Source organism: Anomalospiza imberbis, chromosome 1 (assembly GCF_031753505.1).
Source record: "Anomalospiza imberbis isolate Cuckoo-Finch-1a 21T00152 chromosome 1, ASM3175350v1, whole genome shotgun sequence".
NCBI lineage: Eukaryota > Metazoa > Chordata > Aves > Passeriformes > Viduidae > Anomalospiza > Anomalospiza imberbis.
Genome location: NC_089681.1, coordinates 98,686,927 through 98,712,150, shown reverse-complemented (window position 1 = coordinate 98,712,150; position 25,224 = coordinate 98,686,927). Strand labels below are relative to the sequence as shown.

The 25,224-nt window shown below is 38.8% G+C and overlaps 2 protein-coding genes across 7 annotated transcripts in view; one reads left to right on the top strand and one right to left on the bottom strand.

Annotated features, from left to right (window-relative positions):
- The first annotated feature begins 686 nt into the window (after positions 1–686).
- MPLKIP (M-phase specific PLK1 interacting protein) lies at positions 687–22,246 on the top strand. The gene is made up of 2 exons (XM_068201924.1): positions 687–1,221; positions 6,041–22,246. Exons 1-2 carry the CDS (start codon positions 868–870, stop codon positions 6,242–6,244), a joined length of 558 nt encoding a protein of 185 aa, XP_068058025.1. The 5' UTR covers positions 687–867; the 3' UTR covers positions 6,245–22,246.
- The window catches only part of CDK13 (cyclin dependent kinase 13), a 46,957-nt gene continuing 41,047 nt past the window's right edge, over positions 19,315–25,224 (bottom strand). For 5 of the 6 annotated variants that reach the window (XM_068201693.1, XM_068201703.1, XM_068201709.1 and 2 more), the window contains exon 14: positions 19,315–24,439. In XM_068201693.1, the coding sequence (XP_068057794.1) occupies positions 23,583–24,439 (857 nt within the window). In that variant the 3' untranslated portion in view covers positions 19,315–23,582. The remainder of the gene's footprint in view (positions 24,440–25,224) is intronic. The other variant, XR_011002999.1, reaches the window with a different exon arrangement.

Below are 25,224 nucleotides of genomic sequence, written 5' to 3'. Positions count from 1 at the left end.
GAAAGCCCTTCTTAATTTTCCTATGTTGCAATGTCCTAAAACCGAGTAGCGTTTTGTTGTACTGACAGAAATAAATAGTAATTAAAAAAATCTTCACTATTTTTACAGCGTTGTTGAGGATTTGCATTATTATGTACCTGAGAACAGAGCAGGAATGGTAATAAATAATAACATTGTTAAATTGACTGTGCTAAATATGAAGTTCTGCTACAAAATAGCATTTTGCCACAAGTTTATATAAGTAAGTCTTTGCCCGAGCTACCACTCAACTGCTGACAGTTCAATCTGATTTTGAGGAAAACCCTTTCATTAAAGCGCTCTTTAATAAAATGTCACCCTGTTTTTTTCAATCGGGACTGCCGTAACAGGTAGGCTTAGACTCCAGAACAAGCATATCTGAAATAAGCATATCTGAAGCGACACGAAATGTGAGGTAAACACTCGCTTTGCTTTACAGGAGTTCACTTGGTTGTTTTTCAGCAGCTGTAGAACCGCGGGCATTCGCTGACAGCCACGCTGAGCCCACGGACGCCGTGAGCCCCATCGTCTCAGTTACCAGGCGTCTTCTCAGACTCCTGCTCCAGATTACTCCTCTTCAGCTGAAAGCGCGCATTCTCCCTCGGACCCGGCGCGCCGGGTCGCTCTGTGAGGCTGCCGGGCCCTCTCTCCCGCTTCCCGCTTCCCGCTTCCCGGCGGGATGGGACGGACGGACGGCACCTCGCCCTGCCCGTCGCGGAACGTTTAGAGGCCGGAACCTGCCGCCCGCCTGGCGGGGAAGAGGCGGGGGATGAGAAAAGAGCGGACGCGGCGCCGCCGCCATTGCACAGGTTCCGTTCCCGCCGCCGCCATTCCCGGCCTGTCCCGGCCATGTACCGGCCGGGATTCCGCGCACCGACACCTCCCTACGCGGGCAGCGGCTTCCGGAGCCCTCCCTCCGGCGGAGGACCCCTGCCGCCCTCTCCGCGCGGCTACGGTAGCCCCCACCACACGCCGCCCTTCGGCCACCGGCCCGGGCCGTACGGCAGCGGCCTCTCGCCCCGAGGCCCCGGGTTCCACGGGCGCTACGGGAGCTCCTCGCCGGGGGCGCAGACCCCGCGCAGGCCGCAGAGCGTCAGTCCCCGGTACCCGGCTCCGTACGGCGGCGCGTCCCCGGCCGGAGCGCCTCTGCACCCGCTGCCGCAGCACAAGCGCTCGCCCGGCGGCTTCCAGAGGCACTTCCAGGTATGGGGCAAGGCGAAGAGGGACACGGGGAGGAAGGAAAGAGGGAGGGAGGGAGCTGCTGCTTCTAAGCGAGCTCTGCTGCTTCTAAGTGAGGCCCGTAGCCCGCTGGGGGAAGGCACACCCGCTAACAGGATTTTCAGGGAAGAGCGAGGCTTCAACCTCACTGGGCAACATCAGCTTTTCCCCCGCCCATTCCTCCGCAGTAGAGAGGACAGACAGAGCACAGGCAGCTGTGAGATGAGGAAAGGGAAGAGGGCCGTAGGCTGGCGGGTTGTGAACACACAAAAGTGCAGCTTTCTTTTTCATATTCTGGCGTATGAAGGTAGAGAATTAAGCACCGGCCAAAACGACAGCAATCACCTTCCTGCCTCCCTCTGATCAGTTTTCTTTAATGCAGTGGTGAAGTGTGGTGTGCGTTTACTGTTGTAAAACTCCACACGGAGTTTTCAGGGACACGGACAGAGAATAGGAGTGCTCTATTAAAGAGAATTAATCTGAAACGCTAAGCAGAAATGAGGGCATCTGTTGTGGTAATAGACTCTCATTTTAAAGTCTTGGCTTTGTACTGAAAGCTTCCTGAAAGCCATCTACAACAGGTTCTATGAGTTAAGCTTTTTTGCAGCTGTATTAGTTGTAGCATGTGACTGGCAATGCACACAGGGATGACAGTTCTCAGGATAACAGCTTTATGTATATAACTGGCTTTATGCAATATTAGAGAAGTCTTAAAAGTGTAACATATGACACGTACAGTAAAATGATAATTTTTTTGCTCTTATTGATACTTGATTAAATATGATAATGAAGTCATATCTTAATAGAGATTAGTAAAATCTTAATGTGCCTGCACTGCATTGTGCAAAACTAGTATTTTGTTGTTTTCTTATGATGCATTTAACTTAGAAATCTCATAGTTGGTGGAAGGGGATCATTACAAAATTTATACACTGTCTTTAGCACAACAGCAGAGACTCTCCTGGTATGGAAGCCAACAGATTGCATAACCTCAGTGCCTTTTGAAAAAGCCAGTCATGTGGCATTTCTGCTGCAGATTATGGAGGGACAATTTATGTCACAGATGTCTAATTTCCCTTTGAAAGATCACTCTTTGGCTGTTCCATTAAGTGTTTTTTTTCAAAGCTTGCCTTAGAATTAATTGAGCAGAAGAATATGCAGGAATCCTTTTGTCTTTAGTTTTAGTCAGAACTGTTTCATGTCAGCACCTGAGGACGGAAACCCACCCATAGGTTCCATTCTTGATGTAAGAAACCTGACATAAAGTCAGGTTACATTCTGAGGTAAGAAACATTACAGAAAGAAGGTACAAGTTTGAATCCAGTGTCAGACTGTCACAACATCTTCCCTTCTCCCCTTTCCTTCTTTAGACCTTGTATGTAGTTTGGGATCACTGGCCTGATGGCAACTCCTTCAGAGACTCAAAGGATATTAGAATGTCTGTAGCTTTGCCCAGGACTGAAGAAATGTGTGAATCTGCACTTTGTGTGTACACATGAGCTGTTCTGCCTGGGAGGGCAGTAGAGGCAATCACAGAGGGAGTTAGGCTCATAAACCATGAGTCCTCATCTGCTCTGGTGTGAGCAAGAATCTCTGTCCATGAGGCCATAAGTAGATTCAGGTAGAAAGCCTTTCTGCATTTTCTAAGCATCAGGTTTCTTGTGAGGCATGTGCATTGTCTTGTCTCCTCTGTAGATACTGTTAAGTGAACTGCAATGCCCTTGACATTTATGATGCTACAATCACTTTTGAGATTAAAGTCTTAAGTGGCCCTTTAAAATTGCATTGGAAAATCCAAAAAGACAGTTTATGTTTACTTTAGTGTTCTATTAATGTCTTGCCATTAGCATTCTGTGCTCAAAGACTTTCATTCTTTGAAACAAACAGAAAACTTGAAGGAAAACATACTGAGCTTGTTTTTTCTGAAATGGCTTACTAACCTTTATGTGGCCAGTAGTTTACAGCACTTTCTATTTTTTTTCACAGAGGTGCTTCTGCTTTATATTTGATGAAAACATGTTTCTGGAAACAAGGGCCTGTAGTGACAGACAAGGGAGAATGCCTTTAAACTGTGAGAGTAAGTTTATAGTGGATATTAGAGAGAAGCTCTTTACTGTGAGGGTGGTGAGGCACTGGAACAGGTTGCCCAGAGAAGCTGTGGATGCACCAACCCAGGCATTGTTCAAGGCCAGGCTGGATGGGGCTTTCAGGAACCCGAACTAGTCAGGGGTGTCCGTGCTCTCAGGAGGAAAGTTGGAACTAGATGATCTTTAAGGTGTCTTCCAACCCAAACCATTATGTGATTTGTCTTTGTTGCATTTCTCATCTCCACTTAGAATTCACTTAGTGGTAATATTTCATTTCCTACATTCAGCAGGAACTACTGAACTAGCTGCTAGCAGCAGCTACGGAATGGTATGGATCAAAAATTATTACAGGAAGTAAAAGAAACACCACCCTTTTGAAATGGTACAGTTTGATTTTTGTGTTTTGTGCATATGCCAGCAGCTGTAATTACATCAGGTGAAGAAAGCTGATAAAGGGAGTGACTATCCTCAATTTCAAGGCAATATTACTCCACTCAGTAATTTTTTAATGAATAGCACTAAAAGCTGTTGTTTTCTACTCCAAAAAGAGATTTTTTATCTAGGAAAAAAGTACTGAGAAAAGATTGTTTTTTTAAGGAAAGTTAATTGAGAAAATGCTGTTGGCATTAGTGACAACTAATAGAAAGTTTTTTAAGCTATCTTTGGTAGCAGATAGTGCCTCTTGCACTGAATGGTTTCACTTATACAGGTAGAGCTGATTTCCTTTTCCACAGGTCTGTAATGTAAATGATCACATTTTGGTTTTCTTCCCTTAAAAAAACATAAGAGGGGAAAAAGCATATGATGACTAGTTTTCTAAACTTAAATAATCTACTTGCTTAAATTTAACATGTACTGAAGGCTGTCGATCTTGTATTACAGAATAATAAATTTCCTATATTTCAGAAATGCTAAAATGTTAGTGTAATGTCAATGTTACTGATGACCTGCATCATACTGTAGTGAAATTTAAGAATATTAAATAAATCCATACAAATGAGCCTTACCTTTGAATTATTTTGCTCTTTCCCTGAATACTGCAGATCATTATATCAGCTCATGTTTCTTTTGCCTTCTGCAGATTAAACACAGCAATAAATGAACTCCACATTCAATCTGTTTTACAATGTCAAAGTTAAAATGTCTTCATTAAATGTGGTAGTTTAGGGATGGTGGGGTTTTGTGTTTATTTAGGACAGAAAGCAGTGGGTACTGCTGTTTCACTAGTAAATGTGAGTACTTAACATAAATGTCACTGTTGCTAGAGCATGTCAGCTTATTCTAGGAAACTCCATGCCCCTTAGGGAGTTTTGAGATGTATTCCGAGGTGATTCTCTGACCCTCATGGGATTTGATACAATATAGTAATTCAACACCTTGTAGAAACTCTTCTGTGTCGAGATCATCCTCTTAGCTACATAACCTAGCTGCAAAGAATCATTAGAAACGGAAAGTTTCTAAAGAGAAAGTGCTCTATAAATAAGACATGGATGTTCCCACATTTGATCATGTATTCATTATCATCAAACTTAAGGAGCTCCTGAAAAGTTCTTACTGAAAAGTTTATTGTGGCAGAAATGTATTGAAACATCAACATGTTTTTGCCACAGCACATTAGCAGAAATAGGTTCAAGCTGTCTGAATGAAATCTGTTCTTCTGGCTAAACATTGGGTCTTTCACTTTATGGCACTATTTCTCAGTTTTGCTCAGAAATTGTTTCACATGATCTATTTACATAGATGTTATTAGGGCTTACAAGTTAAATTCAAATACCGTCATTGCTGATCCAAAAATTCAGAGGTGGCTGGGTTGTGGGGGAAAGCAGCCATTAATCAAGTGCTTTTACCCTGCTTTACAAAATCTGATAACAAGCCACAAGGCATCCTCTTGCTCTAACCGTACAGAATGCAATGGGCATGCTTGGAGATTACTGTGGATCTGTAGTATGAGTTGCTTAACTTTGCTAACTAAAACAATTTAAATAAGTACGGCTTTAGATAGAACTTCACCTTTTAGAGGAGTGAATCTGAGGAGAACAATGTCCTTTATGTCACAGCACTCTTTAAGCTGCAGACTTGTAGCAGCTTTACAGAAGCAATTGTTGTGATCCTTGATCTTAAAAAAAAAATCAAATATGAAAAGCTCCCTGCAAAAATCAATACCCACTAAATCACTGATTACTGCTGAGATTGTATGTAAAATAAAGTCATCTGTTCTCAAATTTCACAGAACACTGGTTTGGTTAAAAGAGGATTTTTTTCCCAATGAATTCTTTGTAGCCATAGAATGCTGTGTTTAATCTGTAAGTACTTAATATTTGACTTCTGCTCTTTTTAATATTGTCAACTCTTCCTCAGCCTCTAACTCCCTGTTTTGTTGTTCAGTTTTTTTAAGACATGTTGTTGACAGATTATGAAAAATAGCATGAGCTGCTTTTCTGCAGCTGTATGCCAGAGAGATGTAAACAAGTATTTGGGAGAAGACTGTGGGTGGTGCTTTTTTCATATCTGGGTAAATTATCACTTATAAGTAAAATACATTAAAGTTTATATTTCCTGAGGAAGATGCAAGTGAGGTGTAGTAATTATGATTAATAATCAGCTTCAGAGCTCTACTGCAGTAGAAGGAAACATTTTAAGTTTTTTTTTTACATTTTTTTTTCTTAGTTTGAATTAGACTATTAAATGTTTCTTTACCTGATGGTTTTCTTCCAAAGGGATCACCCAGGACATCTACTCCATTTGGTACAGCGCATGGCAGAGAGAAAAGAGTGTCTAATGATGTGGAAAACTATTACAGACCTTCAATGCTTGAGGACCCATGGGCTGGCCTAGAGCCAGTGTCTGTTACAGACATAAACCAGCAATACAGCAGTGAGCAAACAACATGTACTGGTAAAAAAGGGAGGTATTTCAGCTAACACTTTTAAAGGCCAAATAATTCCATCTTGTCAGGAAAACTTTGGGACAGAATCTTTACACTTACACAAGATGAACAATAATCAAGACCTTAGATAATACTTTTATTTCATCACATGTCCACCCTTTTATCCTACCTTTTTTTATTGCACTGGATATTTTTATGTATGGGAGGCAAAAGGAGTGGTAGGAAAACTTACATTTTTGGCTATGTGGAAGTGCCTACCAGCTCTGAAGAACAAAGTGTTCTTTAATCACCAGCGACTGATTTGTGACTGTTAAAACAAGTTTTCATATACTTACCTCTCCCATGCCAGATTGCTAGCCTTTTATTGTAAAGTCTCTTAGGAAGTGGTATTTTTTGTTTCAACATTTTTAGATTGAAATAACTTGGAAATAAAATAAAGTTTTGTAAATCCTTGTTTTGTAATGTATAAAGAATATTTTAGGAGCTTTGTTAAGGTGAACACATTAACACAGTAACTCACAACACTGAAATTAGGTGACTTGTGTAAGTGTGCTTGTATGCTGTAGTTAACATCTGGTTTTGTGCGTAATAATTTTTGTTAATTGCAGTGTAATGTGAAGTTAAAACATGACTTATAGCCATCTCAGGAAACAAATGTATTTGTTTTGGAAAGTTTAAATTGTTGAACAAACTCGAGTCACAACTTAATTCTGGAATTATTTGCTTTTATGTTTAAATATATATATTTGGATCAATATTAGAAATTTCTGGATTATAGTAACAAGTCTGTTCATTGACAATTTAAGTCTAATGAACGCATAAAACATCAAGCTTAAGTAAATGCAAATGTTCTTTCTGGATCCACCTGCTAGAATAGTACAGAATGAATGACAGGTTTTGTTACACAGTTGACATTAGTACATGCACAGCATCTTTTTTTAATCCATTTTATATTTTTCAATTATTTTGTATTTTTACTTAGAGCAGGCGTCATTGTCAGGAGAATTGTTTTGTTTGTGTACATGCTATGTTTTTATACTGAAGAGGAAAGCAATGCTTTGGGTTTTTTTAGAGCTTGTCTTTACATGGAAGATCCATGTTTAAATCCAGGAGTGAATATCATACTGTAGAATAAAAAAAGACATAGTTCCAGCTGCAGGCGTGTTCTTAACTTGCCACGTTAAGCCTGCAGTAGTTAGATACATTTGTTGTTGAACGTACCAGTATTTGTTTGTTGATCTTGGCTTTTGAACCAAGGTAGATTGTAAAAACTTTGTTAAATAAAAACATTAGTTAAGTTTTCAAAATACATGTGTTCTTTTAAGCTTCTTATGTATTCAAAACATATTTTTGTAGTCCTGAGGCATGGTTAGGTAGAAAAGCACAGGAAATCCCAATAAACTGTTCTTAGTAACTTGTCTTTTGCTGAGGTAGAATAGTCCTCTGTACTCTTTATCTGTTTCAGCATAGGATTTGTTAGGTTAATAGTGCCTTCAGGAACAACTTCAAACTGTAAGGGGAGGTTAATATGTTCAAATGTGCTGACCCTCTTGTACTCTTAGGACCACAGTCTAAAGTATGTCACTTGTGTCTTCCCCCAGTGGACCCTATTATTTTAGTATTATATCCAAAAAGGCTGCCTCAAGAACTGAGAACATAATGCCTGCTGGATATCAAGAATGGTTAAATCTTCATCCTGGAATCAAAAAATGGTGCCTTAAATGGCAGCTATCAGTATTGTTATCTGTAGTAGGTATCAGCTAAACTGAAATGACTTGACAAGTTGCAGAATTTATACATAAGTTAATCAATATCATTGTGAAAATTGAAGTGTAAAGTTTTCTTTCCTTTTTTGTTTTTTAAACCTTGTCTGGTGCTGTTAAGCTCACAGAAAAGAAAAAAAGTTGTAGTGTGCTTAATCAAGTGCCCTCTTTCATTGCCATTTCCCATGTAATTGAAATGCAGTTTATTTTTTGCAATATTTGGTGATCTTGGATAAACAAATATGATTTTATTTAAGAAAGTGAATCCATGATGTGTTCTCAGTTAGACATGATAAGAGTCTGGGTTTGGAAGGGAGAAAGGAAAGGTAAGGGATTCCTGAGAGAAACGAGACTGTTAGAGGTGGGACTTCTTACACAGTAGCCAGTATGAGCTGTCCTTGCACATTGCAAAGATGGATTTTTCCACTTTGGAACTGCAGTTGACCCAGGCATCAAAGCCAGACTCCTCTGGTAATAACTCTTAACTCCTGGAACCAGGTGTCAGACATCAGTGAAGGTAAATGTTCCAGAAAGAGAACTAAGGAAATAATCATGAAACACTATTTAATCAATGCAGACCTTCCACAATGCCGTCTGTTAAATTGCTACTTCAGTGCACTTCAGGATATGACTCAACAATTTTAAGTACATCATACTGCTAAAGGCTGCAGTCATTTGGTCAAGAATCAGCACCAAAAACTTAAAAATTATTCACCTTTCCGGCTGCTGGGAGAAATTCTCTAATTACGGTAAAATTTAAATATGTCATTGTTGGAGAGCTGTAAAATGCATGAACACATGTTCTTAAAGTCAATTTAAGCTTTTCCTTTTTTGCCATGATATCTGTGAAGCTTAAGAACATACCTCCTCACCAGGTTTGTTTGGTTTTTTTTTACCATTTGGCAAACATCTGATGGAGAGAGGATATATCACTTCCTCATTTGTTAATGAAGCCACTTCATAGTACCAGTATGACTCTGGAAATAGCATGTGATGATAAAATGTAAAGCACAAAATACATCCTTTTTTCATGTGCCCGTGAAACAAAATAGTGCTTATGTCTTGCTAATGAAAGGAGTCTTCTGTAATGAACACGCTGAATATAAGGGCATTGCTCTTTCTTCAACAGACTTCATAGATTTGAAGGTAAGTTAGCTTCAGAAGTTTGGGTTCATACACTTTACTATTCTGTTTTGTTTGCCTTATGTTTGTCAAGTCCATTTGATTTTCTCTTCAGTTGTTGTACAGAAGTGTAACTCATGACTAACTCTTCAAGCAAAAATTTTATTCATTTGTTATTGTTTGCTCCTGTGTTTAAAAGTGAACTGCATCACTACTACATTAACAGTCACAAGAACTTAAATCAGCTGAGAACATGTGTAATGCAGCAATACACTGGGTACGTAGTAACCTCAGGATGTGCACTATAATAGTTCAGACTTCAGGTTTGGGTTTTCATTCCAGCTTTATAATACGGAATATTCATTCTTCTGTGGCACTCAGTACACACATTGAAATTGTTAAATAATTTAGCATATTAAAATTAAAATGGGATTTTAAAAGTTCATGTTAAACTACTCTTAGAATTAGAAGTAATGCATTGAGATGTTGCATTTTCCCAATGTCAAAGCTGGGAACACTGACCAGGTGTCTGGTCAGCAGAATGGATAGCTACTTTTGCAGTCAGGTTGCTTGTCTTGTTAAGGACATCTTTATGTGCTCTTAACTTTATATAAATTATTTCAGTAGAAATCAGAGCAGGGAACAAGTAGCTGTTCACCTTCCTTCCAAAGAAAATTTTTTTTATAGTGTGTTTGGTTTTCAAGCTGTGCTTCTGAGTAATGTAACTGAAGTCCAAGGACTAACTCATGCAACTGGGATGTGTAAATATCTGATGTTACAGTTTTAAAATTCTGTCATCCGTTTATTCATCGGTGCTTTTTACCAGCACTACAGTTTATTCCTCTGCCTAGCAATTGCTCTGAATTCAAATTCATACATGTGCTTTTATACACGACTGTCTTGCAATGAATTAAACTCGTTCTTAGATTTTCCAAAATTCTCAAGAGTAAAGACTGTTCTCTTTTCCCCAAATCTTGGGGTTTGCCTTCTTTCTATCTTCTTGGAACTGGCAGAGGAAAAGGAGGATTGACTACACTGATGGGTGAAGAATAATGATTTTCATGTCTTGGGCTTTTAGAGACTTGCATACCAATTGACATAGGGAACTAGATAAACTTTTTTATCACTTGAGATGGTTCAAACAACTTTTTACAGCACAGGAAATGAAAGAAATCAAGTTGTGTTTAAGCTCAACAGTAATTTAGTTTCAGCATTCAGTCATTAATTTACAACCAAATTATTTTTGCCTAGAGTAACTTCTTGTCTGTATGTCCCAAAAGGCACAAACTGATTTTCATTCTCTGCCATTTTCACTTAAATGTGTGTTTTGCTGACTTAGAATTTAACAATAATTTCTCAATCTGAACTTCTGAATTTTCTTTTACAAAATTAATAACTCTTGAGTGTTAGACCTCAAATCTAGGGCTTCCCTTTAAACTATTTTAGATCTGGCAAAAAAAGCTTTTCCCCATTGCTTCCTTGATGATACTAAGAAACCTTTGCCTCCTGGGCTACAGACAGCTGGGCAGATGTTTGGTGTGTGGCCACCCTTCCTGTCCTAGAGGTTACCCCTAGACTTTGGCCATTCCAGGAGCTGTTTTGAGACAAATAGTAATCCATTTTGCTATGTGGGGTTCAAACCACATCAGGGGGTTGGCACATCCTGGATTTTATATTTCATCAGCATCTTCTGCTGTAGAATCACAGATGAATTCCACTGTCCTTTTTTCACAGGAAAGCACAGGGAAATTGTTGCATTGATCCCAGTTCCTTTTGGTAGCTTCCCGACACAACCATCTTTTAAATACTTACATTTCCACTAAGGATAGCTTCATTGATAGTACAGCAAGTTGGATGGAGGAGAACAACCTCATGAAAGCATAAAATCAGGTATTCTTGCTCCAGCAGCCACAGGATGTATTACTATTTTTAAATCCATGAATGACAAGAAAGCAGATAGGCATTTCTGATAGGAGTGAGTTTGGTGGACAGCAGAAATAAAAAGGTTGTCTGCCTAGAGACCTTTCCTATTCAATATAATTAATAATTTACTGCCAGTTTGAAAAGATAGTTCAACTTCAGTCGAGCACTAGTTACTTCAGTGCTAAATTCTACTTAGACACTTTTGAGCAGCCTGAAGATCTGCTACAGAGCAACTGCTTTCAGTCTTGAAACCTTTCAATGAGCAGAAGGAAAAAGCAAGGTTCTGGTGTCATTCTAACTGTATTAGTATATCAGAGAAAAACAGCAGAAACACATCTAGTCAAAGAATATGGCTTTAATAGCAGTTAGTCTATTTCTAGGTAAGCATCCCAAAATAAATAATCCAGTTTCAGGTCTGGCAAGGATCATCAGTTCAGCTGACTTGCCCCTCCAGCACCTCCTGACATGGAGACAATGTGGTGAAAGAGTCTGCACCTTCAAAAATGCACCATTTGCACAAGTCATTCTCAGTCATTGGTAATATCACAAAGCATTAGCACAGAATGTGGGCAAGAGTCCAGAACATGTTAAAAGTGTCCCCATAAGGGACACAAAAGGGTAGAAGGCTGAAGAAAGGTAAGACCTCCATTCATTGCCTCACTCTGTTTCTTCACAGGCTCCACAACATTGTGGCCAAGCCCTGCATTTTCTCTGGAGTCACTTTCCACAAGTAATTCCCAATATTTTTTCTGTGGCTGACACTTCAGTTGAACCAGATATTTCTCTCTTAAAAGACTTCCACTCTTTTATGACTTAAGCCATCCATAATTTTTTTTATTCTTAATGTATTGATTTATTATAAAATAAACATTTAATTTATGATTCAGAGATATGTGTAAGAAGATTTTTCAATCCTGAACTATCACTGTTCCCCTAGTTCTGACAAAGTGAATACAAGTGTTTTCAAATCATACAGATTAAGCTTGAATAGTTTAAAATGTGTTTCGAACTAAGCTTGCTGATGGCTGGAACAAGAAAGTTAATTCCAGTGAGTTTTTGCAACAATGAATCTCAGAATGGGAGCTGCCTGTGACCATCTCTTTTATAATAATGTTCTAGCAACATCAATTGCAAAGCAACTGTTAATTGACAAAGGTACTTCAATCTGTAACATGTCTGCTGCTTTTTCTGCCTGCAGTTTTCAAACTCCTACTTCATTATTTTTGTCCTGAGGTCCTGTTGAATTTTTGGTTATTATTATTTATTTTTACTAGTTGCAGGTTTTAGGGATCTTTCAAAATGGTAAAGAAAAATTGGTTTTAAGGTTTCAAGTAGTATCTATACATATTGAGTCCCAAAGAGTGAGTGAAATTAATAACTTGGATGATTCTAGTTGTGAAGTGGTGTGGGATACAGACCTTTTCAGTATCCATAAACTAAAGCAGTAAGTGAAATACACTTTTTATTAAGAAATGCTACATAGATTTTGGTCAAATCTCAAATCTCACTGTCCATCAGTTGGTGGTAGAAAGAATTGCATCCTGTGAAATCCTGCACAATGTTATGTCTAAACCTTACCTGGCAACTCACACGTAAAACCACCAGGTTTTTTTTTTTTAAACCACAACAAGGACACTTAATATTTAAAGATTTGCCTTTATGGTATCTCAGGCAGAAAGAGTTAAACAAATTCACAGCTTTTTCTTAGAATTTCCCTCTCCAGAGAGGTCTGTTCTGGAGTCATGTAAACACAGACATCTGTTTGCTGTCACTTCATCCTTATTTTAAATTCATAAGAATAGAAAGAATCCCAGAGGGAGTTCCAGACCAGACCACTTTCAGTCACCAGCCCTCCATGCCTTTATGCAATAAAAAGGCAAATGAAGTGCTGGGCTCATACATATTTCATGAACCTTCTGGCTACAAGTTTTGTTAAACTTTGAAGTTAATAATACAATTCATTCTGTCTGAAAATAGTATCAAACCAAATTTATTTTTCATATAAAAAGTGGACAAAACTTTTATATAACTTAAGTGTGTAAAGGAAATTTTGAAGTACAGTGAGCTTATGGTAAGAAGACCATTAAACTAGAGTTGCTATCCAAAAAAAAAAAAAAAAAGAAAAAAGTTTTCTAGGAAAAGTCTGGTATTTTAGTGCAAGTCTCTCCATCTCTTGTGCTTCTCTTTGGAGGTACAAACAACCCCTTTCTATCTGATTCAGAGATCAGAGCTCATCTTTAACTTCGCCTCTCTGTTACTCCAGACAGGCAAATGTGGAAGACCTGAGCAAATAGGAGAACAATGATTCACAGGTGTAGAAAGAGCTTTAATCCCTATATCCTGCTAAACAAAAATTCACCTTACAGATGTAACTATTGCTTTTAATATAAAGCTAAACCAACACATTAATTGTATTTCATTAAGCATCAAATCAGTCTTCAGAGGGGAAAACGTTATTAGTCCAGCATTTTGCATATGGGAAAATGAATGAATAGCAAGAGGAGATGTCTTGCTTAAGCCTTACTATTGTTTCGTGGCAGAAGAGAACCTGGTGTTTTCTGCCCTCCCTATTGCATTCCCTAATCAATAACATTTTCAGATCAAGTTTCAAATAAATTGCTTTTCTGGGAGGAGGGATGCCAGTAGAAAGTCAGCCATGCTTTCCAACACATGGTAATGATATGTGGTAGCTGTTTAATTCAGTGAGCATCTCTCTCACTCTCTGCTATAACTGTTAATTAAATGTTCCAAATTCTGATAGAGCTCTGAAAATAACGCCTTAATTTCCTCAAGCACCTTTCAAATCTACTGTAGAGAATAAAAATAGACTCAGAAACATTGCTCTCAACAAAAGAATAAACATTCAAAGACTTTGAACAGATGAGAATTTCCATGATTTCTTTGATAACCTACATGTTTGTCTGTTTCACTTTCTCACAGGAGAGAGTCTTCCATGGCCAAAATATGTATGCCAGATTATACATAATTTTTTTAATGGAAGGTGGTTTTATTAAAACCCCCCAACATTATTTAAAAGGGAAATTCTGACACTGGAGAATTAAATGGAAATCCCTGCTGAAGTTAACAGGGGTTCTGGTTTTCATCCTTAGTCTGACCTAAAAATCTGCAATGACATCAGGAACAATTTCAACCTAAGATAATAGTTTTAAGTTTTCATTCACAACACCATAGCAATGGAGGTCACAATCTCCTTAGAAAAGGAATATTTACTCTATTGAATTTCACTGCATATGGAAATGATTTATGCTGTAATCAGAAGCATAGCCCCTTCAGTGGAAGATTCTCAAGCAATTATCATGGAGCAAACCAGTATTTAGCTCACTAGGCATTAATTTAACAAGACCTTTTTTTTTAATGACCAGTATCTTCATAACTGATTGATGCTTAATCTGGTGCAGCACCTGCTCTCTCAATCTCCTGTGGTTCAGCTTTTCAGATTAATAGGTCAGAAAGCCAATTGTGACAGTATTATAAAATGTATAGTAATAAACTTTCCATGCTTCAGAACAGAAAAAAAATCCATAAATTGATTTCCAGAGTTGAGGTTTCAGGTCCTGAAGGGTTTTTTGGTAGGGGACTATTTTTGGACAGGAGCTTTAAGTGACATCATCACTTTCTAAAGCATAGAACTGTCACCATAATTATAAGTCTTTTCATGCATTTTATTTTTTAAAAGCTACAGAAAATTAAGCCCAAAAATGTTAATGCATTTCTAGTAGTGGTCAAGCTGTGCAAATGCTGAATTTATATTCCAGCAATAGGTAATACTTCACATGATGTAGATGATGCTTTGCAAAACACAGGGTGTGTAAATGTTACAAACCTGATTTCTTGCTTTTTATGACTACCTAGAGTGCTAAATGACAACTTGGGGCAGCTTTTGCCTTCCCATTTAGGAACAGTTTTAGAAACGCTCTGAAGAACAGTAGGAGCTGCCAGCTTTCCCGGTGCACTTTGGAGCATCCTACCAATAAGAAATCTAATCCCATTTGTTGAGTCTGTTTATGTGCTGATGAATTTAATAATGCTGCTGTGGATGTGTTCTCTCTCCTGTCCTGTGAAATTCTTCAACTGAGTTACACGACTTGTCAAGGCATTACACAAGCAAATGGTGGTTTCTTGGAAAGGATGGAGTCCATGTCCTGTTAAACACCCTGCACAGCAAAGCAAGTGCTTTTGCATTTTTCATGTTGATATTGTCTTGTCAAGCTGTTGTCTCTTCATTGCGTAGAAACTTGGTCAGTTATCACCATTTCTTATAGCAGGAGCTGTTTTAAATATCCATCACACTTAAAACACAAGAAATAGATTCCCTCAAATTGAGTATCAGTGGTGCATCTATATTTGATGTTCTTTCTATTCTGCATTTGAATCCTGACTTCTTCCTGTTAGCTGCAGCCTCTTATGTTGTCAGAAGAAGGTTTCAAACATTTTTATTTTTATTTACTCAATATAACTGATTCCTCTCATTCTCGTAGCATTTTTCTTTCAAATTCTGTAGAGGAAATTGATGATTTCACTTAAATTTAAACTACCAGCTTCCTTATTTTATTATGAACCACAGTGACCATATTTAGTTCTGTTGGATGCTCCTTACTCCCCTTCTGCTCTTGCCACCACAAACATGTCTGATGGATTACCTGTTTAGACAGAAACATACTTTAGTCAAGACAGGAAGAAGCCTCATAATTGGGACTGCATCTCAAACAATCCAATACAATTTGATGGAAATACTTATTCAGTGCTTTGATTTACAGCTTCCCATAATGAAGGGCATTATGTAATAGTTTTTACAATACAAAAGCTCCATAATGCTGAAATCTTAATAGAGGACTGAGGAGTGAAAAAGAGAAAAAAACAATAGAAAAGGTTGCAAGGTAGCAACAAATGACAGACACTTAAATAAAGCACGCAGAATGTTTCCCTGGATACAAAGAAGCAATTTGCATTCTAACAGTTGAGACTAACAAGAAATACCCAAACCCAAACTGAACTGGAGCTTCCCAGGTGTAGGTCATCTCCAATTCACCTGATGCTAAAAGCTGAAATAGGGTGAATTTTTGATAGAACAGGTCTGCAAAGTTCTCTTGAATTTGTTGGCTGTTTTATCATTATCCCCAAAAGGCAGCATTGTCATGGCAAGTACCATTTGCAAATAAAAATTATTACTACTACCTGCATGTCTTGTTTCTCTGTCTTGCGTAACCATATAGGCTTGCTTGGAAATCTCAAAGCAGGATCTGTAATCCAAAACAAGAAGCAGTCTGGGGAGAAAAATGTATATAGCTTCTAAAATCTTCCAGGTTTAGAGTAATACTTTCCTGATGTGGAATTGCCAAACCATCTGCAGGTAAGTTTTGAACTATTATTTACTACTCCTCATATACAGCATTAAGAGATTCCTGTTCATTTCCCGTATCATCGGTAGTTCTTAGTCCATTCTCTACCCCTTCCCCTCACAAACAATTTTTAGAAAAAACAGGATTAAAAAATGCTCACAATTTATCTTTGTTCTGCAAAAAAAGCAGGAAAGTGATGTGCAGTCAGAAGGTCCACTGCCTTCCTTGTCCTGAGGGCAAGGATTCCAGCCCAGGGATGACATGAGTTTTCAAGAGTATTTGTGGGGCAGCAAAGGTTACAGGACTGCATATTGTTAACTTTGGCTGCTGTTTTTGTCTGCTGTGTACATCATCCTTTGTTTTCCAGTGTGGGGATGTCTTTTAATTTTAGCTCTAGTGCAGGAAGGCAGGGAATGGCCTGCTTCTCTTCTGTAACTTCCATGCATTTTTTGCTACCAGATTAGCTGCAAAGCAGAAGTCCCAGTTTCTCAATCCTACATTGATTTGCAGGCAGTTTCTAACATCCAAACACTCTCTGAAGGGCAATACCAGTAAAGAAAAACAGAAAATTAAAAAAAAAACCAAAACACAACACCACCAAACCACATCTTGCTTTGAAACCATTCCCATAGATCCTTTTTGCAGTTGGTAAGGGTGAAGGAGAATGAAAACAAAAAAGTAATCATCTCTTCCTTACTCCTTGTTCAGGGAAAATCACCTCCTAAAGTCAGGCTTCTGTTCAGTTCCCTGTGCAGCCCATTCGTTTCTCAGAGTGACCTGAAGACAGAGCAAGGAGAGAAAGTGACACAGCAGCTCTTAGGGCATTGATGCTCCGAGAGGCTCCCAAAGGCAGGGCAAGCAGACATCAGTGCTTCCTGACCACGGCCACCTGGGCAAAACCATGGTCCTTGAAAGGCTGTAGAGAGTGTGCTGTTCCCCATGATGGAACCTCCTAACATGCTTTAAACATTTGTAAAACAGGTCTGAAAAGAACTTGCAGGAGGAAAGAAAAAAAGCACCTGTGTTAGACATTGCTGCACATTAAACACTTGCTTCCAGCTATGTCCTCTAGCAACTAATACCACAGCCTAGCACACAGGAGTGAGTACAGCAGAGAGACATCTGCACAAGTCAAATACTAGCCACTTCTTCCCCCAGGTTAACTTGGGGAAATAAGCCGTGCTGTGTGAAGTGATCCAAGTATTGCCTATTGGCAAGGGCTGCTCTAAATGAAGAAAAAGAAAACATTACCATAAGGCTCAAAGTTCCTCTGACTGTGCCTTCTCTCCATAGGCAATAAAAAAGCCCAAAATAAGCAGCCATAACAAGTAAACAACTTTAAAAGCAAAACTCTCAAGCTCCATCAAAGTGAATGCAGTTGACTGGGAAAAGCAACAGTTACCTTTATTTGTCAAATGAAGTTCTGTGCCCATGTTTACTGCAACTGCAAAATGCTCCAACTTTCATTTTCTTCCACATGGTAGGGGAGTTTGGTAGCTCTAATCCTGTTCATCCAGATGGCCTGTCAGGTTTTATAGGCATTTCTTAAAAATAGAAGCAACCTAATCCTGGTTCAGGTAATTTAAAAGAAATTTCTGCAAAACTGTATTGTCTTTAAAGCTAGCAGGCAATAACTCATGGCTTTGACAAGAGGACTGGTTTCTTCTCTTGCCACCAATTTCAAAGACGCATTCCTTACTCCGTGTTGATACAGGCTGTTCTGCAGTTACTTGTGTATCTCCTCTTTCACTTGATGCTATTTTACTTGCAGCTGAGGATATCAACTGACACGCAGATCCCACTGGCATTATTACTGGTACCTTACTGCACAGCTGGCTACCCATATGGCAGTAAGAGCTTAATGACAGAGATGCCGCACCATTCTCAAACCATTTCAGGTTCATGCTCCAACATAAACCAGAGCCAACTAGGTCACAACTTTGTTATGAGTCACAATAGCAGCTTTCATGAGAAAAACTGAGCAGACAACTAGAATTGGTTACACACAACTGCCAGATCTGCTACGTGCAAGTCAACACCCTGTGAAATACAGCCTGAGCTTGTCACCAGAACTTAAGGTCAGGCTTTAACTGTAGCTGTCACCAAAATATTGTTTCCAGAGTGAGGTGTTTTGGGCTGCAGCTACACATCTTGTCAGCCTAATGTCAAACGACACCTATGTAACTGCTGCTGGCCCCTGTGACTTCCAACTGCACTTTCACTGTCCATCTATTGACTTTATTAATGACAAATGATGAAGCAGCACTCAGCCCAACCTCAAGTTTAAGAGAACTGAAGATAACAGCAAGTGCCACATTTTTGGATGGAGGTATAACGTTTATTGAAAGATTCAAAAGGTTTCATTAGATAACTAATACAGTAGGAAAAAACCAAGAAAAGCCTCAGGCATTCAAAGCACAGTTGCTTAAGCCAGGCTCAGTTCACAGTGTCTCACCAGACACTGAAAATACCTGGTTCTTTGGGTTTGATTTCCCATTGCTTCTAACACGTACAGCATCCTTTTTAAAGAGACAGCGGTGGACAATATTAACTGCACCTCTGCTTGGACACTGCAAAGAAAAAATGTCACGTTGTCCATCACCCACCATCCTGAGCAGCTGACAGGTGCTGAAGCAGCAGCTTCTCAGCACTGCAAAGCCCCTGTCCCACACCCACATCCCAGCACTTAGCTGCTCTTGAGGCAGCATCAGTGCTCAAAGGGATGCTCTGTTGCACCTTTGCTCCCCCATCATCCATGCTGCCAGCAAAGGCTCACAGTGCCAGTCCCTGCAGGGCTCCTTTGAAACAGAACTGGAGCAGTAAATGGGTTTTATTAATAACTTGCAGAATTTCAATACACTGAAAACATTCTCAGTTTAACCCAATGTTCTTTTGAAATGCCATTTGACAACCAGAGAGGGAAAACAAGGAAAGACTTCAATTTTCATGTATTTTATTTACAGGCCACACAATACATTTTATATACAAATGGCTTAAAATAACAAAGAGTAAGCAAGCTGAAGCATAACAATTTATTTTAAATTAAGTTGTCTCTAAATAACTCCTGCAATACAGTTTCTTCACCCTGATAAGCAAGTTTGTTTGAGTTCATGTCAACCCAAGGTAATTTTATTTTTAAATACAGAATTTAAATAAATTTTCTGGTGATTCCTTAATTTCAGGACATATTCTGCAAATACAGAACATCCCAAAACTCTCAAGAAGGGTATTAGCCAAAATTTCCTCACGTAAAAAACAAAATAACAGAACAGACTGGAGAAATGTTGTATGTAAAACACTTGCATGTTTTATTAATGAAAAGAAGAATCCAAGTAATACGTCTGACATTTTCTCTCTCGGAAACAGAATTCATGCTCCAAGACCTAATTTGCCTGCAGACAAGAGGTATATATCCTGTGTTACTTCAGTACTTCAGTTTTTACCACACAGTTATCTATGAAACTCATCCAACTGTAAACTTCACCAAAAGTGAAACTGCCTCCACCAAAACTGAAAGCAAAAGAAGAGCGCTCAAAATGTAAGAACTTACAACATGGCACTTAGTGCCTCTGCTTCTAGAAAGCACCTGACTCTGCTGTGGGATGGAGAAAATTTAAGAGACCACATTTTATGGAAACACAAGAAAATATAGAAGTTTGCTATTTTAAAATTATTTTTCCAAGAAATTAAAATAGCATTTAAGGATACATGTATTTTTATATCTCTTCCCTAGCACTGCTCACTGTATTCAGGATAATGACAACTAGTGATCCATAAAAGTGGTTTTCTTTTCCTTTGGCTGAATTTAAGCATAATAATAGTCTAAAGTGTTTTATGTCATGGTCATATGCATTCCAGTTGTACTTGCTTTCTTCCTCTTGGTATGGCTAAAGACGACTTAATATAAATAATGAAGTACTTGCTATTTGATAGTCCATTATTACAGTATTTCACTATGTTTATTTAGAAATACAAACACACAACACTTACTTTTCGATGTGGTATCCAGGCCTCTGTAGCTCACTTTGGAATTGCAGCACAGAAAACATCAACCCAAAGGAATGAGGGAGAAAGTAATAAAAGCCACGGCTCCACAGAAAAATAACGCTGATTTCAGAACGTCTACTACTGCATCAAAAATGCAAGAGCCACATGATGTAAAATGCCAAACTAGTACAGACTCTCCTGAGTGGAGTTCACGCATAAGGGTAAAATGCTGCCATAAGCACCTCATCATGTGATTTAATTCAAAAGAAATGTTGACAGGTAATACACAGGTCCAGTACAAATGAATGTGGACCTATTGTCCTTACATCCAGGCAGTTCCCTAGCTGCTAACCTGCCCAGGCACAGTTCCAGGCCATGGGAGAGTGGCTGCAGGCACCAAACCTCCTGCCACACTCTCAAGGGCAGAGCTCTACACCTGCACCAGCCCAGGAGGAAAGGTATCAGCAAAAGAGCCAAGATTCCCTGGATTCTTGCAGAGAACGCAATTTTTTTTAGAGTTATCACATATAGAAATACATTAACTTTCTCTCCAAATTATCCCAACACTGTTGTCCCAGGTAAATACAGAGTTCAAAGTCACAGGCTAGTACTCCTTAAGCTGGGGAAATGTCATTTTACAGTATTCATCTGACACAGCATGCCAGAGTTTTATTTCTGATTCATCTGAAGTCAATTGCTTTTTGCAACTCGTCTCTCCTCACAGTCAAGATTACTTGTGCTGGGGCTGTTGGGTTTTTTTTCATGGTCAAAGACTGAAATCCATTTTGGTAGAACAATATCTGAAAGTACTGCCAGCCCGTAAGCAAACTGCACACTCATTTACAGATGCAGAGGGGACCAACTTTTCTACACTGAATGAAGCTAACTAAATGACTTGAAACTTTATGTGCAAAAGGGAAGGTAGGAGACACAACTTCCTTGTATTTTTGTATTGCAAGTCAATTAATTTAGTTCTCTGAGATCTACTTTCCATTTGAACTTACCTGTGTTTTTAGCCAACTACTGTCTGCAGTTACACTTTAAGTGCAGGTGGGTAACCCCAGACTGCACATCTTTAGCAAAATTAAGTGCATATAAGCTTTGAAAGCTTTCTGCTAGGAAAAAAAAAAACCAAAAACAAAAAAAGCAATCTATGTGTATATTTGTGGGTCTGGGTTTTTTAAAGATTAGTAAAACAAAGAGCCTTAGCTGACACTGTCCATATCTAAATGACACTAATGGTTGTCTTTAAAATTTTATTAGCAGAAAAATGCTATGGGGATGTCCTTACTCAAGGAAAAATCCAGTCCAGTGCACTGTCATTCCCATGAAGCTTTTGCCTTTCTTAAGCACAGGCTATTCAGGTTGTAACTATTTGTTTCTGACCTGGCTACTTTAAAATTGGTCCTGGCCCCTTTTATTTTCAGATGGCAGGATTTTCTACTGTGTCTAGTGAAGGCAACTGCCAGACTTGGGGACAGTGTAAGCAGCAGGACTCTTTCCATTCCTCATCTGCCAGATCCTCAAACACTACACAGAGTCAGCAAAGGGAGTTTCTCCATGCTCTACAGTGTGGGAATTAGCTATATATGAGTCAGGATTTTCAATTAAAACTAAACACCAACAGCTTTGGCTTCTATTCTGAAAATCCAAAAAGTCAATGACAAGACATTTGTAATAGTGTAAGTAGAAATTTTACTTTTTAAAAAGTAGTTTTTAAACACTCAATTACATAAAGTACCGATTTGTCAACTGGATAATCAGTTGGAAAATTGTTTCCAATATGGGCTTCAAGACATCTTTTTACGTACAGGCAAAATATAACCATACCTCCTCTGTGCAGGAGGACTACTTGTTGTCAGAGGAAACAAAAAAAAACAACCATGCTTGAAGTTGTAATTAGTATGAGGAGTGGCTCTTGGTAAGAGTTTTAACTATAATAGTCCTAGTTGTTCCGAGACACTCAATTCCAGTATTAAAATGTTCTGTGGATAGCAGATATAAAATCAATTAATTGGCACAATCACAAGTTTACAGCGAATTACAACTAGTGTCAAACATTTTGCCATTGCTTTAAATACTAGTCATTTTCCCTTTGGTTACTTCCTACAATGCAGTACTTGGGGTAAAAAGACAAACAGTGCCAGCTTTTAACACAAAGTAAAGAAATTACTGCTGTTGACATTTTAGAGAAAAAAACTGTTTCATCACTTGGTAAGGACATATAAAGTATAGTTAATTTGGCAGAGGAACTAGAACACTTAATACAACTCCAACAGGGAGCTGAGGAAAAACAACACTCTTCATTCTTCTCCTTGCTTTCAATGTTTCTCATGAAGTTCAATTTGGAAATTACAATTTTATCTAGGTAAAATCAGGTCTCTAAGTAACTGGCCCATGTGAAGTAAACACCACAAGATTATAACCTGCTTGAATTTCTTATTATTATCTGAATTCTCTTTTTAATTACCTAGGTTTAGGCATTATGTTCACAGCGACCTATGAAGTACTTCCAAATTTTTGCAGACCTTAAGCTTACATGTTAAGGCACTTACCATTCAAGTAAAACAGTTTTTATACAAACAAGTGTGGGAGACGGAGAGAACATTTTACCAGAACACCCTTTTTTTTTTTTCCCTTGGAAAAAAAAAAGTTGACCAAATATTTATAAAATTTTGCATCAAGAGAAAGGTTGTGTTTTATTATCTGAAATGAGCACAAAGTACACCTTCCACAATAACACTGAAAGCAGTGCAAAGACTGACAGTGACCTTTGACTAAAAGTAGTTCTGTAAAAAGAAAAATACCAAATAAATCAGTGCCCTGCTTTGATTGTTGTAAAATTTCATTCTTTTTACATAAAAGTTGGTCCAAACTTACAAAAAAAGCACAAATGTGCATAGTTCAGAAGATCTGAAAGAGTGCCGTAAAAAGCTGATGTCCCTAAATTTAGCATCCACTTAAAACTGCCAAAATACAAAATAAAAATCAGAACTAGAGTTTGTGAACATGTACAATCAAGTCATCTAGTTTTTAGACAGCATGAGTTGTAAGCATTTTTAAATTTTTTCTACTGTATGCAAGACCCTTTTCCACATAAAAATAAAGCTGTTGAATTAACATTATTCAAGTCTGTTGAATTGCTGCTTTAAATTGCAGCTAGGGGAGAAAAAAGTTTTTCCAGATAAAAATGATGTGCCTGAGGAAAAACAGATACTCAATATGGTAATCCTCTGCCTCGCCCTCTCACTGCAGATGTGCTAATGTGTCCCCTGTATCCTTGGGAATAGCCAGGTCCTTGGGCAGGAGAAGTCCAAGTCTGTCCATGCATGTGGTTGATGCCAGTGGGATTTTCCTGTAAATTACTTCCATAGCTATAGTTGTGCATCTTTGTGGGCAAAGAGTGCGCACTCTCTGGCCCTGTGGAAGCATCAGTACTGCTCCCTAAAACTGGGATTGGGCCATGGCTGTATTCAAACCTATGGTCTTTATCTCCACTGAACAGCATGGGGCCAGCATTGAGGTAAATGTCTCCGTAACCAGTTACTGAGCTGGGAAAGGATTCTGGAAAGGCTGAAGGAGGAGGGGCAGCACCAGAGTGAGATGAAGCAGTACTGTAGTTATCCAAAGACTGAATATCTGAGTTTCCAAGGAAACTCCTCCTTTCTAATACTCCTGATGATCCACTTCCTATTCCATCGCTAGTGCTGTAACAGGCAGATGAGAAGGATGATGATCCAAAGTTATCCTTGTAGTCGGGGCCTGTTACATAGGAGTCTCTAGCCTGATAATCCACACTCGTTTGTACTGGCTCCTCCGTTGTTGCCTGAGCTTGATGCTGAGCCAGCAGCTGCAGAAGAGCTGCTTTCACTCCTGCGTGAGGATCTGTTCCTGAAGAGTTACTTATAGGCAAATGCTGATTCTCTGTCCGATAATCAAGGTCTTCATCAGTGAGCGGTGGAGGCTCCGGTGGCTCAGGAGGACGCTGGTCTGGAGGCAAGATCCGAGGGCGCTCCTGCTCAGGTGTTCGGTTCAGAAGCCTCATCTCAGACTGCCTAACCAAATCCTCTTGACCTAAGAAGATGAAAAAGAAAAGCTCTGGAATTAAAGTATACAAATAACAGGATCAGAAAGAAAAGGACTCCTTCCTGGAAAAACACAGTGGTTTGTTAACTTCAATTCTAATGAATTTATTAGTTAAATTTGTCAGTAATTATATTGATTATTTTGGACAAAATTTGGCAACAGCTCTTTTGCCTCAGGAGCATGATGCAGGTTCTTCTTTAAAGTAAGACTACCAAGCAGTCAGTTAAAGAAAAACAGTACAAGCTCCTTAAAAAAACCCACAGCAAAAGCAAACAACCAGGACAAAATGCAAGGAACACAAACACTAAAAATTCAAAGAAGGATCAAGAAAGATTCACAGATAAGAACAGAAGTCTCACAGGACAAAGGGCCACCCTATAAAGAACAGCAAAACTCAAGGTTTAAAATAAACACAAACAAAAAAAGCACGCCTCTCAAAAAACCCCCCCAAACCCTCCAAGAACAGCCCCAAAGTACTTCAGAATATTTCTTTCAACAGCTGCAAACACCACAAAACAATATATGAACCACCATAATAACCCTGAATTTGCAAGCCAAAAATATGAACAGAGCTCTAAACTGTGAGAAGACTATAGAAGCCACTACTATACCTCAATGGAAACCTTTAGCCATGTGTGTGACAGTTACAGGTAACTACTGAATTTAACACTAAGGAACTGCTCTAGTCAGCATTAGAACCCAAAATAAAATACTGTCTCACCAAAATAAGCTTTACACACAGTCAAAACAGGCAAATTACATCTATGTATCTG